At 39.6% G+C, this 12573-nt stretch overlaps 1 protein-coding gene across 6 annotated transcripts in view; it reads left to right on the top strand.

Annotated features, from left to right (window-relative positions):
* Window positions 1-12573, top strand: part of diaph2 (diaphanous-related formin 2) — a 391770-nt gene that overhangs the window by 7760 nt on the left and 371437 nt on the right. For 5 of the 6 annotated variants that reach the window (XM_037076294.1, XM_037076293.1, XM_037076296.1 and 2 more), the window contains exons 3-4: window positions 7177-7209; window positions 9286-9462. In XM_037076294.1, the coding sequence (XP_036932189.1) occupies window positions 7177-7209; window positions 9286-9462 (210 nt within the window). The remainder of the gene's footprint in view (window positions 1-7176; window positions 7210-9285; window positions 9463-12573) is intronic. The other variant, XM_037076295.1, reaches the window with a different exon arrangement.

Genomic DNA, 12573 nt, shown 5'->3' with positions numbered 1-12573 from the left:
CAACTGCAGAAGCCGCTGCAGGCCTTGATGAAGGGCTTTCCCAGCTCTTTTACTTGTATTATATGGGAGGATTGTGAGGGGGAGCTTTCTGCTATGTTTGCTGAGAAGAGGTGTGTGTGTGTGTGTGTGTCCTCGCCTCTGCTTTGCATTAGTTTTATATTAATCAGCGAGAAAGTTAGAGATTAGATTTGAACAATTTTGTTTGACCACAGCATTCACACTGTTTTAGTCAGTGACAGTTGCAAATATGAGACGGAATGTGTCATTTGCTGTGATACATAATAAACTGTGTCACAGTCTAGAAGCATATGCTTGGATGCAAATCTTCCAAACAGCACAGAGGGAGGTTTAAGCAATCTATTTGTATATTTTGATTTGACTTTTTGAATAAACCTGTTCTTGCAATGTGGGACACTGTGAAAAGAGGTCAGTGCAGGACGACTCGCTGGCTGACAGTGTAGACTTGATGCACTGCCTGATTACCCCGATACATGCGCTCGACACAGAGATATCACGAGTCACATACCAGCAATAAAAGAAAAAGGCGATGTAAACATTGAGCAATAAAAGCTGTTTTTTTATTATAGCTAAAATAGATAATTAATAATAACTGTGACATAGAAGGTTAGATGCTTATAATACACAAATGACATTTCTCTGTGACGTCATATCTTTATACTGATATTTCAAACCTTTTCTTAACTTTTCTTTTACAATGGCTGCATGTCATGCCAGCTCTCAAGGGAACACTACAAGGAATTTGCTTTCAACATGGACATATAACCTGAGGGCAGCGCTGTGCTAGTCTGCAGTCACATGCTCAGGCTGTCCAGTCCGGAGCCATTCAAATCTTAGCTGGACTGGCTTTTGTGTGCTTCCCCGTTTCAATGGTTGCTGTTTTAGGAAACTGTAAACAGTACCAGCACTCTCCTGAAATAATAAGGCTACCACAGGCTCATGCCCTTTTAAAGGCTCTCTTCAGCTCTCGCAGAAATCGAGTGCATTCTTTATTTATTTTTTCTTCCTTCTTAAATCAATTACATGGTCTGAACTGTTTCTGGAGTGCATTGAAATGAATCACAAAGCCAAGATTATGCGTAACGACTGAGTCAACACCGCATCTGTCAAGACGTAATTTATTTGGTTAGAGGAATAACTTGACATTCTGTGCTTGATTGAATTGTTCCTAATCTAGTTTGCCAAGAGGACAAGTGTTCCATTATGGTGAATGTGCACAGGATTTTTTTGTGTGCTGGGATAAGAGGATGTGTCTCCTGTTGTTTTTGTGTGTGTCAGTTAACAACACTCTATAGCCTTTGTGTTGTTGTAGCGCTCAGAATCGTCCACTCATTTTACGGACATGACCCAGACTGCAGTTGTCCGAATCAATTGGCCTGTACTTTACCCTGCCATGTACCTTGTACAAAGTCCAATTCCTGCCCGTGATGGTTGAGTGTAGCTGCTTTGTACTCTTCTCTGCTTGCTTGTATAATTCTTTGCACTCTTTTGATTTTATTTGCAGATATCCAAACACATGTACTATTAATATCAATGCAAAAACAGCCATCCATATGACTGACTCCTCCTCTTCCTCCTGCCACACCTCACCTTAACCAAATGGAGTATTTCCAGTTGGTGAGAACTACGGCTGTAACTTTTTACTCCAGTTAAGTTCTTATCAATTTGCATTGACATCACATTCGTCCCATGATTCCCCCAGTTGAATGTTGCTATTATAACAGCTGTATTAAGTTGTTTCGTAATGCTTCTCAGATGTTTTGGTACTGTTACTGTCCACTCAGGACGGCTCTGCATAATTCTGTCCTTGATATTTTGTAGCAAAGCAACAAAACATTAATTAATGATAGGTCAATAGGGCCATGGGCCAAGCTGTTAATGAAGTAATTAGATCACAAGGCATACTACAACAAACAGCCTAATGCTCGATGGACTGTACTTTTCAAACAGGTTGTTACAGCTGGAATATTAACTTTTCACCCCACGTTCGAGCAAATGTTTTGAATAAAAAGGGACAAATTCTCTTCTGGCAAGGTCTGGTGTACATGTAAAAATAGCTTAGACTTTGTTCTCTCAGTTTTCCTTAGATTTGTGTTGACTGACTTATGGACATTTAACTGCAGGTAAAAGGTCTCAGTGCATAAGTCTCATACATATCTGATCTTTGGCAATCAAGCCTTTTAGGTGCCTGAGGAACACATTTCTTTGTTAACCAGTGGGGTAATAAGTGTTTTTTTGCTTTGTTAATTGTTGTATATGAATTATAGATAATCAATAATTTATTCACAAGGTACATCAGGCAGAGTAGCTCAGTTGTTAGCAGAGAAGAGCCAGAATTGAAATACCGGCAAGGGCAGGGCAGAGAATACATTTCCCTTACAAGGATCAATAAAGAATAACTTAGATCCTGAGCATGCAGCAGGCTTACTGAGTTATCTCCATGTAAGTAAAACTCTTTCAACACTTTCGAATGTGAAACAGAAATAATAAATCTGTTGTGGATTTTATTTTGAAAAAGTTATTCAGACAACTCGATGGACGTCCTTCTTGGAACGAACCCCAGAGCTGCTGAAAGATAAAGACATCAACTCAGAGTTTGAATAAAGATTAGACTGAAGGCTGTCGTGCAAATAAAACCAGATGTTTACTGTCATTTAACGTCCAGGAAGAATTATTTGCATCGTGTGAGAGAAAACACCGGCAGCGGGCATTTGCATTTCTAACTGGCTGCTGAAGTCAGTTTCATCAGTGAATATATTCTGAACAGATAAATGCTCTCCAGATATAGTTTGGGTTGATGTCACATGAAATGCCAGGCGTAAATAAGGTCTCAGTGTGTCACTGGGTCTTTCTCTGCTCTGCTTGAAAAGGCAAACATAAAGATTAATTTAATAGATTTTATCACGAAGGATAAATGCTACTTTCGTTCGTTCATAAATCTTTTGTGGCAGTGTCGGCCGTGCAGCGTGCTACCTCTCCGAGTTCACAAAAGCAGCCATCGAGACGAACTTGTAACAAGATTAATTCAGACAAATTGATTTGTTTGGACTGCGTCTAATTCAGTTACTCGGTTGGTATTTCGTGCTGTCTGATACCACTCCCCCCCGAAACTGAGCCATGATATTGGCAATGCTGTACTTCCTATCTGATTACAAGAGGATAAATTATGTCATTTTGATGTTTATGGCTATAGCTAACAAACATTAGTCTCCAATCTAACTACAAGAAAGTGCCCTGGCCTCCTGGGCTGTCAGCCAGAAGTTTGTATAGTGCATGGTGACTTGGTCGGCACTCAGTTGTTCTTCAGTTTAAAAAAAAAAAAAAAAAAATCAGTTTATTCTTCTTAACATTATAGACACAGTATACTGTAGAAGGTTTAATAACACTCTGTGTTGTCAAATCTGTAATCTGATGAGGACTCCACACCTTTTACTAGTCAGACCTCTGGTGCACCCTATTGAAATATTTAGGAGCAGCAACCTTTTCTTTTTCCCTCTTGAATTTGTGTCTGATCTGTGATTTAGTAATAGATACAGACATTTATCAGCCATCACTCCTGCAGACTGTAAACATGCACCTTCATTGCTGTGCATCAGATTCACTTGTAATCGTTTTTCCAAGCCGTGCTGTGAGTTTTATGAATGACAGTTCCCCTCTGCATTACGGTGAGCTGTCTTTTAAAAGTATTACCAATTTTTTCTTCTTCTGCTGACTCATAGATGTCCCGCTCTTAAAAGACTGTGGGAGTTTTAAGGTGTTTGATCAGTGCATATGTCTCTTCGTCCTTTTTTTTTTTTTTTTTGCTTTATACCGTTACAACGCTTTAGGGCCCTTTCATGTTTACAAGCCGTGACGAATTGGTTTTTCCGTGCAACTGTTCAGACAAAAACACTTGTCTCCTGTGTCGTGCGCTTTACCTCCACGTAATGAACTCCTTTGCTTTTTGAGTTTTGCTTTCACAATAGGCAAATTATCTTTAACTGCACTTGTACTATACAGTATAAGCTACTGAAACAGATTATGCATCAGAAAGGCCACACTGCGATGTGGTATTATCAGAATTACAATTGGAATTATCCAGGCCGCTGTGCAGTGCTGATGTAGGCATTTCTGAAAGTTTGTTTTATTTATAGGTCATCACGTCTGACTGAGCCTGCAAAGTTCCTGTGTAATCAGTTTCATGTCCACATCGCATATTATGCATCGACACCATGTAATTTCTCTCTGGGACATGAATCAGCAGCAGTGTACCTTTTTTAGATACAGACTGCATTGCTAATTAACAGATCATATATTTTAAGTTACACTGAAAAGTCTCAAGCTTGTCCGTAGCTTCCGTCTTTAGTCAAAGAACCCGGGCTTTCATTTTGCTCATAGCTCTTTAGTCTATATGTTGTTGGATAAAAAGAGCAGTAAACAAGTTAAATACTGCGTCTCAAAGCTCTCTGTCAGTCTCTGATGAGTTAATGATAGTGTGTTACCAGATGGTTCTAAGCAGTGTCTGTCAGGTACAAGCTTTATTTCAATGGATCCAACAGAGAGAGTACGGGGAGTATGTGGAATTGTAATTAGGTAGTTTAGTGCGTTGATAAGTGTTACTCTCTGAACAAGCAGCAAACAGCTTTGAAGTTTATGAAATAAATGAACATCTACACATTTCCCACTTTGAAAACCCAACCTGCCTGCCCAGGTGCTAATGTGTACTTATCAGTGTATGAAGCTGTATACTGTATAAATTGCAATATTTTCCCTGCTATTCTTTCTCCAAGAAATTAGACTTTAAGGTTAAGTTCACCCAGAAATGAAAGGAGATGACTATAAGATGATTGATTTTTTTGTTTCTGGGCGGAATTGTCCTTCAAACCAGTTATGAGCGCTCCTAACACTTACTAGTCTGTAGCTGAAGCGTGCAGTTGACGAGTTAGTTTCATAAAGTTGCCAGGAACTGTCGTGAGCACTCTGCATTTGAGTCCTCACAGCCAACCGCGGCTGTCTCCCTGTAATCCTTTGTTATTATTAGAACTAATTAAAGTGAAACCTCATTTCCTTCTAAAGTCGTTTTACGGAGCCATCGTGGCTACTGACTTTATAGTGATAGTTCCAGTGAGCGAGTTAAAATGACATCATACAGATGGTCTAGTTAAATTGGTTGGGAATAACAGCTATTAAAAAAAGCTGTGCTGTTGTAGCCAATTTATAAACAAACCTGGTCCTCTGTCCGTCTTGGATGAAAATGTATTTGATGTGGCACCTGGTGGAATTTGGTAATAATACTAAGAGTAATTGGATATGTCTCTACACGACTTAATGTAATGTTAACATTAATTGTAGTTGATATTATTATTTTTGTGTAAAACATGCATGCTGGTACAGTTTTTGTGTCCCAAAATTGACTCAAGTTGTGGGGAATTGCTTTGTGTTTTCATTTTTAGGGATCTGCATGGAGTCATAATCATATTTGATTAAAGAGGGACCCAGAGCTAATTTGATTAGGTTATTTAGAGGAATATGCATTTTGTAATAAACATTTATTATGATGAAAAAGTTTACTTTAATAAGCGGGAGAAGCCCAGAGGACATGTGAGCTTAATTGTTAGATGTTAAATTGCGTTGTTGCGTTGTTGCCGAGATAATGGGCAAGGAAAGGCCCTCAAGTCAAGGCAATTAACCAAACAGTGGTTTGATTGTTGTTAAATTGATTAGAAAATGTTTAAGGACTCCATTTGAAAATTAGCTATTGTTTCACGCAGTTTTAGACTGCATGAGGGTGCTGGGCTTAATGACACATACGCTCTGAGTCAGAAATGGGAAAAAAGTTGTTGCTCAGGTCAAATTCTTTGTGCTTCTGCTCTACAGATGTTATGACAACTTGTGTAGCAACATTAAAGGCCACAATTGACACCAAAACAAACACCTGGAGTCCCCAGGCAGAGCCGTCTATGCATAAAGCCGGATGAAAATGACATATTCGTCATCTTGACTTGAAATAACAGCTTGGACAGCACATGAAGCCAGATCATAGAGACCGAAGCTTTGTTTGTCTGTGGTTCATAGCTTTATATTCCAACTGTTGATCAGTTGTTGCCGAGAAAACTGTGGCAGTTTGAGTGTCTGCTCAGCGTTGCCCACAGCGACAGCTGATGAAGATGCACAGAGGGAGGTGCAGGTTAGAGCCAGTCTGTTTGCTTGCCTCACCATCAGCGGTTTCCTGATTAGACTAGTGGAGAGATCTGCGGCTGGAGGCAAGCTTTATGGCCATCACCACCCCACATCTCCCTACTCATTAGTACTTCACAGCCTAGCGCCACAGCATATGGCAGTGCTGCTACTGCTTCCCATTTGAGGTGTGTTTCAAATGGCTGTCCCTTGCCGAGCCACAAGCCTTTGGCAGTCGACCGTCTCATTGTGTCTGAATGAAGATAAACATCTGTAGTAAAGAGACGCTCTGGTTTTTATTTTTTTTTGTATGAGTAATCTGTCACATTTTGTGAGGATGCTAAGATTTGAGTCGCAAGAAATTGAAAACTTAGTAAGTGGACAAAAAATGATTTGGTTGGACCGCTGTCACTACAAGATATGCTCTCTAAAATTCTTCAGCTCTTCTGAGAAAGGAAGAAGCTGTACCAGGCTGTGTGAAAGTGTATTATTTCTGGGATGCACAAAACATAAAGCAAAAAGCACTAACTTGCATGCTTTCAATGGGTGTTCAATGTGATCACATCTGTGACTTTACACAGATGCTTTATGACACATCTCATTTTGTGTTTTTATTTTGTGTGTGCCTTAAAGCGTGTGTGCTCGGGGATATTAACTCTTGAACACACACACACACGCTTGAATGAATGAATTATTATTTGGGATCATCAAGTATTGTCACATCCTACACATGTACAGTATCCAGGATATGCTCATAGCCCCACTGGAAAAAAGAAAACCCATGAGAGCTGTATTTCTAAGAGATGCACAGCTATATCCTTCATGTCTTGTGAATTTGTTAATTGGAAACCTTATTTGGGTTCTGAGGGAAAAAATGAGACAGTATCCGGGTGACACTGTGCATGTGAACTCGCTTCAGATGGGGTACATACTGCGCGCTATGCGGTGCTGTCATTTTTCTTTTGGATCTTGTTTTTTCACACTGTGCCCTCCCTCCAACAGAACATACACATTAAAACATTGGCTGATGATATGGTAAGGTGCTCGGTTTAATTTTGGTGTGCCTAGTTTTTGTTTTTTTACTTCATCTCATTTTTGTCAGAGCTGCATGGGACTTTGAACTGAAATATGTGGATGAATCAGACGTGCCAACAGCGAGTTCATTAAAATGACTAAACAGACAGAAAACTGAACATTAGGAAACATTTTGTGTTACTCTACACTGAAAGAGTTTTTAATTCTGTGTAGTATCACAAGTGTGAAGCTTTAACCGTCTCACTTGTTGTGGTAGCCCTCCATAATGCCGTGTAAATAAAAGATGATTTTTCATGTGCTATTATTTAGCACCACGAACATCCTACATTTTTCATCATGAACAAATTTTAGCCCATAGCATCTCGACTTTTGTTAGCAGCTCATAGATCATTTAGTATGCAATTATCAGTAGCACTTCCGATTAGATGCCTGGGGCTTTTTTAATACCCTTAGTTAACAAATAGCCTGACTTTGACACTTACAAGCTCATGCAGTTTTGCATAAATTTTAAGATTTATAATCTACCGTCAGCATGCAGCTATCAGGAAGTATCTGTTTTGTTTATCTGCACACAGTGCGTTTGATCCATCCAGTATTATTTCAGCAAACTGATAATAGTGACATCTTGTTTGTCTTTTCATTTCATTGTTGTATGTTCATCCATCCAGCATGTCCTCTCCATTCCATTTTTCTAAATATAACTAACATCGACTAGTTGCATGCAAATTAATGGAGTTTTTCTGCTTTCACACTAAACCTTATTAGACTGCATTTCATCAGAATGTTCATCAGCTGATGGATATAACAACCAAAGTCAACTGAACCTCACAGCAAGCATAAGTTGTTATTGTATGCCAAAGCTATTATAATGAGCACAAACCAGGTAATCCAAAAGGTGTGATGGTAAGTAAAGTCCTGATGAATGTTTTCTAGCATGTTAAAGATTGTGTCTGTATTTATGTTGAATATGAAATGATGAAAAAGCAAAAATGTTTTAGATTATATTATGAATTTGCAGCTGGGAAAAGAGCACTGAAAATCTCGACTCAAGTAGGAATGTAGTTACATTACAGAACTATTATTTAGTTAAACTATTATACCAACTACTCTGGTATTAAAATAATACTTAAAGTACAACATATTCTTCTCAAACTCTTCCCAGAGTATTAGTTAGCTTTTAATTTTAAATTTGTTGGCTAAGCTTATTGGCTACCAAAATGAAAGGTTAATTAACATTGAACCAAGTTGTCAAATATGATTTTAAAAGTAACTAAGTAGATTACATGATGTTATTAATTACAGTAATTTGAGTTGCTGTTATTAGTTATTCGTGTCTCACACAAGGTTCTAGAGATGAGCTGATTCATTCTGGTGACCACATTTTACAAACTATTCCAAAATCTCAACATTGGCTTATCACAATGATCACTCCTTCACCACCACCTTGTGGCCAAATATGTACGAAAAATACTTTTATGCTCACCAAACTGTGAAGCCTATTGATTTTAACCCATTAGCGAAAATGATTTGATAATAACAAAACTGGTTCCTCTATTTGTTGGTGTTCAAAGAATACTGTTTTCTGAGCACCATGGCATCATGGTCTCACCTACACCACGACAGACGTCTTAATAACATACTTGCACTAGTCATGTAGTGGCTGTGTGCTGTACTTAACAATGTGGTATTGTTTAAAGCTTCACCAGAGTTGGGTGTGATCAGGTGTGGTCAGAGGTGCAACGATGCTGTCCACCCATGCAAAAATTTACTCTTTAATAACTTGAAAGGATTTGGGCTGATATGACGCTAAATCAGCAGCTCTTCTTTATTCTATATGCTATTTTGGTTAGCAGGAATATTAAACATGTTTACTGTAAATTGTGATGAACAGTGTCCCCTGAAATAAGAGGACAGAACAACTCTTTGACCCTGAGATTCAGGTTACAGGCAGTTGAAACCAATTTTCCTACTTTCTAAAAAAAAAATCTGCTTTCCTTCCAGGGTAAATCAGCAACAATGAGCTGTATACTTGAACTGTGCAATATTTAACAACTCAAACGCTCTGTTTTCTTTCAGCGTGATCGTATAACTAGTTTCAGGAAAACAGGGATGAAGAAGGAGAAGCCCCTCATACAGCACCCAACAGATCCCCTCTCTACGCAGACCGAGCTGCCTGTTCCTCAGCCACTCTTCGACGACCGCTCCATGAACCTCTCGGAAAAGGAGATCATCGACCTCTTTGAGAAGATGATGGTGAGCTTCGTATTTCTCTTGCATTGTTCCTCCTGCATCGGGTCATCTGTATTACTTCACAACTGTTTCATTGCAGATGCCACAAACAAATAAATTATCAGCATTCCATTATGAAAACTTAAGATGATTCATAAATCTTTGTGAGGAGGAACACAAGTAGAGAACCAGAGCAGCTGTCGTAAATGTTGGTGGAGAGAAATTTGAAAAGGAAGAAGTTTAGTTTGAAAATCACTTTTATACCAGTATTACTCCCCACAGATCTCCATATCTGTCCGTCGCCATGTCCTTGTTGAAATGGTGATGAAATTTCTTGTCTTAGTAAACAAATCTTTGGCAGGCATGTCAAAAGAGATGGTAAAGAGTGGCTGAGTCAAATGCGACGGCTAGTGTTACATTTTGGTATAGGTGTGGTTCAGTTCTAAGCCTCATTTCAAACCGGTTTGGAAATTTTCAAATCGGCCCAACCCTTGCTAAAGCCTCACAAATGAATACTTGGGAGAAGGCCCGCAGAACTGATCACCCAGTCGCAGTCACAGTTCCCTCTCACGGGGCGACACAGGACCTCCTCTTCATTTCACTGTTGATAGAAAGTTAAACAATTTCGGAACATGCACAATTCAACACAAGTTTAACATAAAAGTTGTATGTAACCACGTAGTAGCGTGTCCTTGACTTAAGATATATGCAGTATTTGTGCTGAATATAAATACGTTCAGATTCAGAAGCTTTTGTGAAGCAGAGCTCCACCTATGTGCTCTTGGGCCACTGTCAGTAGACCACCAAACTTTGAAATTTACTTAGCACTCGTCTGTGAGGTCAAAGCTCTGTCACACTCGTGATTTTCTCCATTGAAATGCATTTTTGGCCTTATGTACTGCAGGATTGAAATCTAACAAAAAGCTTTCAGCCCATCTCTTTGAAGTGGGGAGCTGAATTACTCTAGCTTCATTGCATAGGTTGTGTGTACTATTGTGGATAATGTCTCTGAGCATGTGTGTGTGTGCGGTACGCTGCCAGCCTTTCCTTTTTCTCATACAATGGTCTTTATTGCCAGGGCCAGAGAAACGCGACCAGTGCTCCTGGTTTTCATCAGGCTACTGCTCGCTGTTTTTTTTTGCCTGGGTGCTCATCCCTGTCACTCAGTTCACCTCTCAATTACTATGTTTGTGCTCACAGCGGCGTGACATTAAACCCAGGCTTCAATTTGCTCAGTGACAGACGACACAGAAGGCATGTTTGCTGCTCTGACATTTGACAGGGCTTGACACTTGGTTGGGAAGTGTAATTAAAGTAATGAAATCAAAAAGAAAAGGGTTATTTACTTATGTGCTTTTGAAGCCACCGCTGTGCGCTCTCATGGACTGCAAACTTTTCTGTTTTGATTCAGCAAACACATAAAATGACAGTGGCGGGTAGTTTCTTTCGATGGTCGTAGCTTCTTTTTGCATCCGTCTGTCTTTTTTTATCCCTCTATTTCTTTTTATGTTGCACACACACGTTTAGTGTAGTTATTCTCTTTGTCTTTCCAGACATTTGTTATTGATTGGTTTTATTGTGCTACATGTGACAGCTTTGGATGTCCAGCCTGTTTCAAATGAAAGGATGACCCATGCCATATTATTGAGACCCCCTGCTGTGCATTAATGAGGAGAAAGTGAAAACATTTTTTCCTCTGGAAAGTGGTTTACACATCGCACCGCGTATCTCAAAGCCGAAATAGCACATAGCCTATTACCGATAGGTCATCAAAGGGATCTGGAAAAATACTGGATGGAACACTCAGTTGCTGGGGGAGGAAATCAAAATTAACTTTTTATACGTTTTTGAAGCTCACCATTGAGAGCAGACGTATATTCATAAAACTACAGGAAAAGTAAAAAATGCGTGAAAAAAAATATTTACTGCCTTTCAAAGGGTGTTGTGTATGTTTTGACTCTGTGTCTCCTGTTGTTGGGTTTCCCAAGATGTGCACAGCTGGAATTCAGAGCCCCTCATCAAAATGCACAGCAGTAGATCCACTGATGAAATGTCCGGCATTTGCATGTAGCTAAGTAGGCAGCTGTGGCACACTGACTTGAATCCAAGAGGTTCAAACTAAGACCACAGTAGCTCGCAAAATATCGGGTGGACTAATTTCATTCATTTGGTAAGCTGTGAAGCCCTTCATTTAGTGAATTCCCCTTTAATCAACTCTTTATTGTCTGTAAAAGGTCCATTGAAGGAGAGCAGAGGTGTGATGTCTGGTGAGGTCAGATACATGAACTCCATCCAGACATTAATCTCTCTGATGGTGTGATTTTGTGCCAGTAGTGGCAGCATATTGGCACTTAAAGTCATCTGTGCTGATGTGGTCATTAGCAGTCATGCCATTATTACCCAAATGATGCTTTTACTTGTCCGTCAGCACGAAAACCTCCAAGAGCATGACATCCTCATTTAAGATCGACTGAACTGATTTGATTCCAGTGTCGGTTTGTTTCTGTTACTGTTCCTTCTCGTTGGTAAGAATAGTGTGAACTACTGAGTTTTGCTGGTATAGACGGAGGAGCGGTGAAAGAAGAACGTCACATTGCAGTGCTGCTGTGCTAAGTTTGAGGTTTTATAATGCTTCTCTACGCGCCATTGTCAGGATGAACACTCTGAGTAATAAGCTCCTATGTGATCCCTCAGCAGTTACACTCTGCACCAGGACATTAAAACCAGCCCACAGGAGAGTTACTGTGTGTGCCCTTGCACACACGGATCAGACTTGAGGGTAGTGGACACCATAATCGATTCGTCACAGCTGAATCAAAACATTTCACAACATTTTTTATACGTCTTCTACTTTTCTTAGATCCACTTTTCCCCATAGCCTGGACTCTCCATATCCATTTCATCCTCAGACATATTTGATGGTAGCCATTAATTGTTCCTCTCTGTGATTTGAAGCCTGTGGCACTCTGGATCAGGCTGTGTTTGCAGCCATAGTGTGCTGCAGGATCTTGGAATTTATGTTCATCTTATATTTTTTATATAGAGGATGGTCCCTGGGTAGAATGATGGTGACATGTTTTGTTGTTTTGGCTCTGTATTTAGAGCTCATTGGATTTAAAATGTATTTATGGCTAT

Source organism: Acanthopagrus latus, chromosome 18, assembly GCF_904848185.1.
Source record: "Acanthopagrus latus isolate v.2019 chromosome 18, fAcaLat1.1, whole genome shotgun sequence".
Lineage (NCBI taxonomy): Eukaryota > Metazoa > Chordata > Actinopteri > Spariformes > Sparidae > Acanthopagrus > Acanthopagrus latus.
The sequence above is the reverse complement of the archived record's forward strand: the minus strand, read 5'-3'. Positions and strand labels throughout refer to the sequence as shown.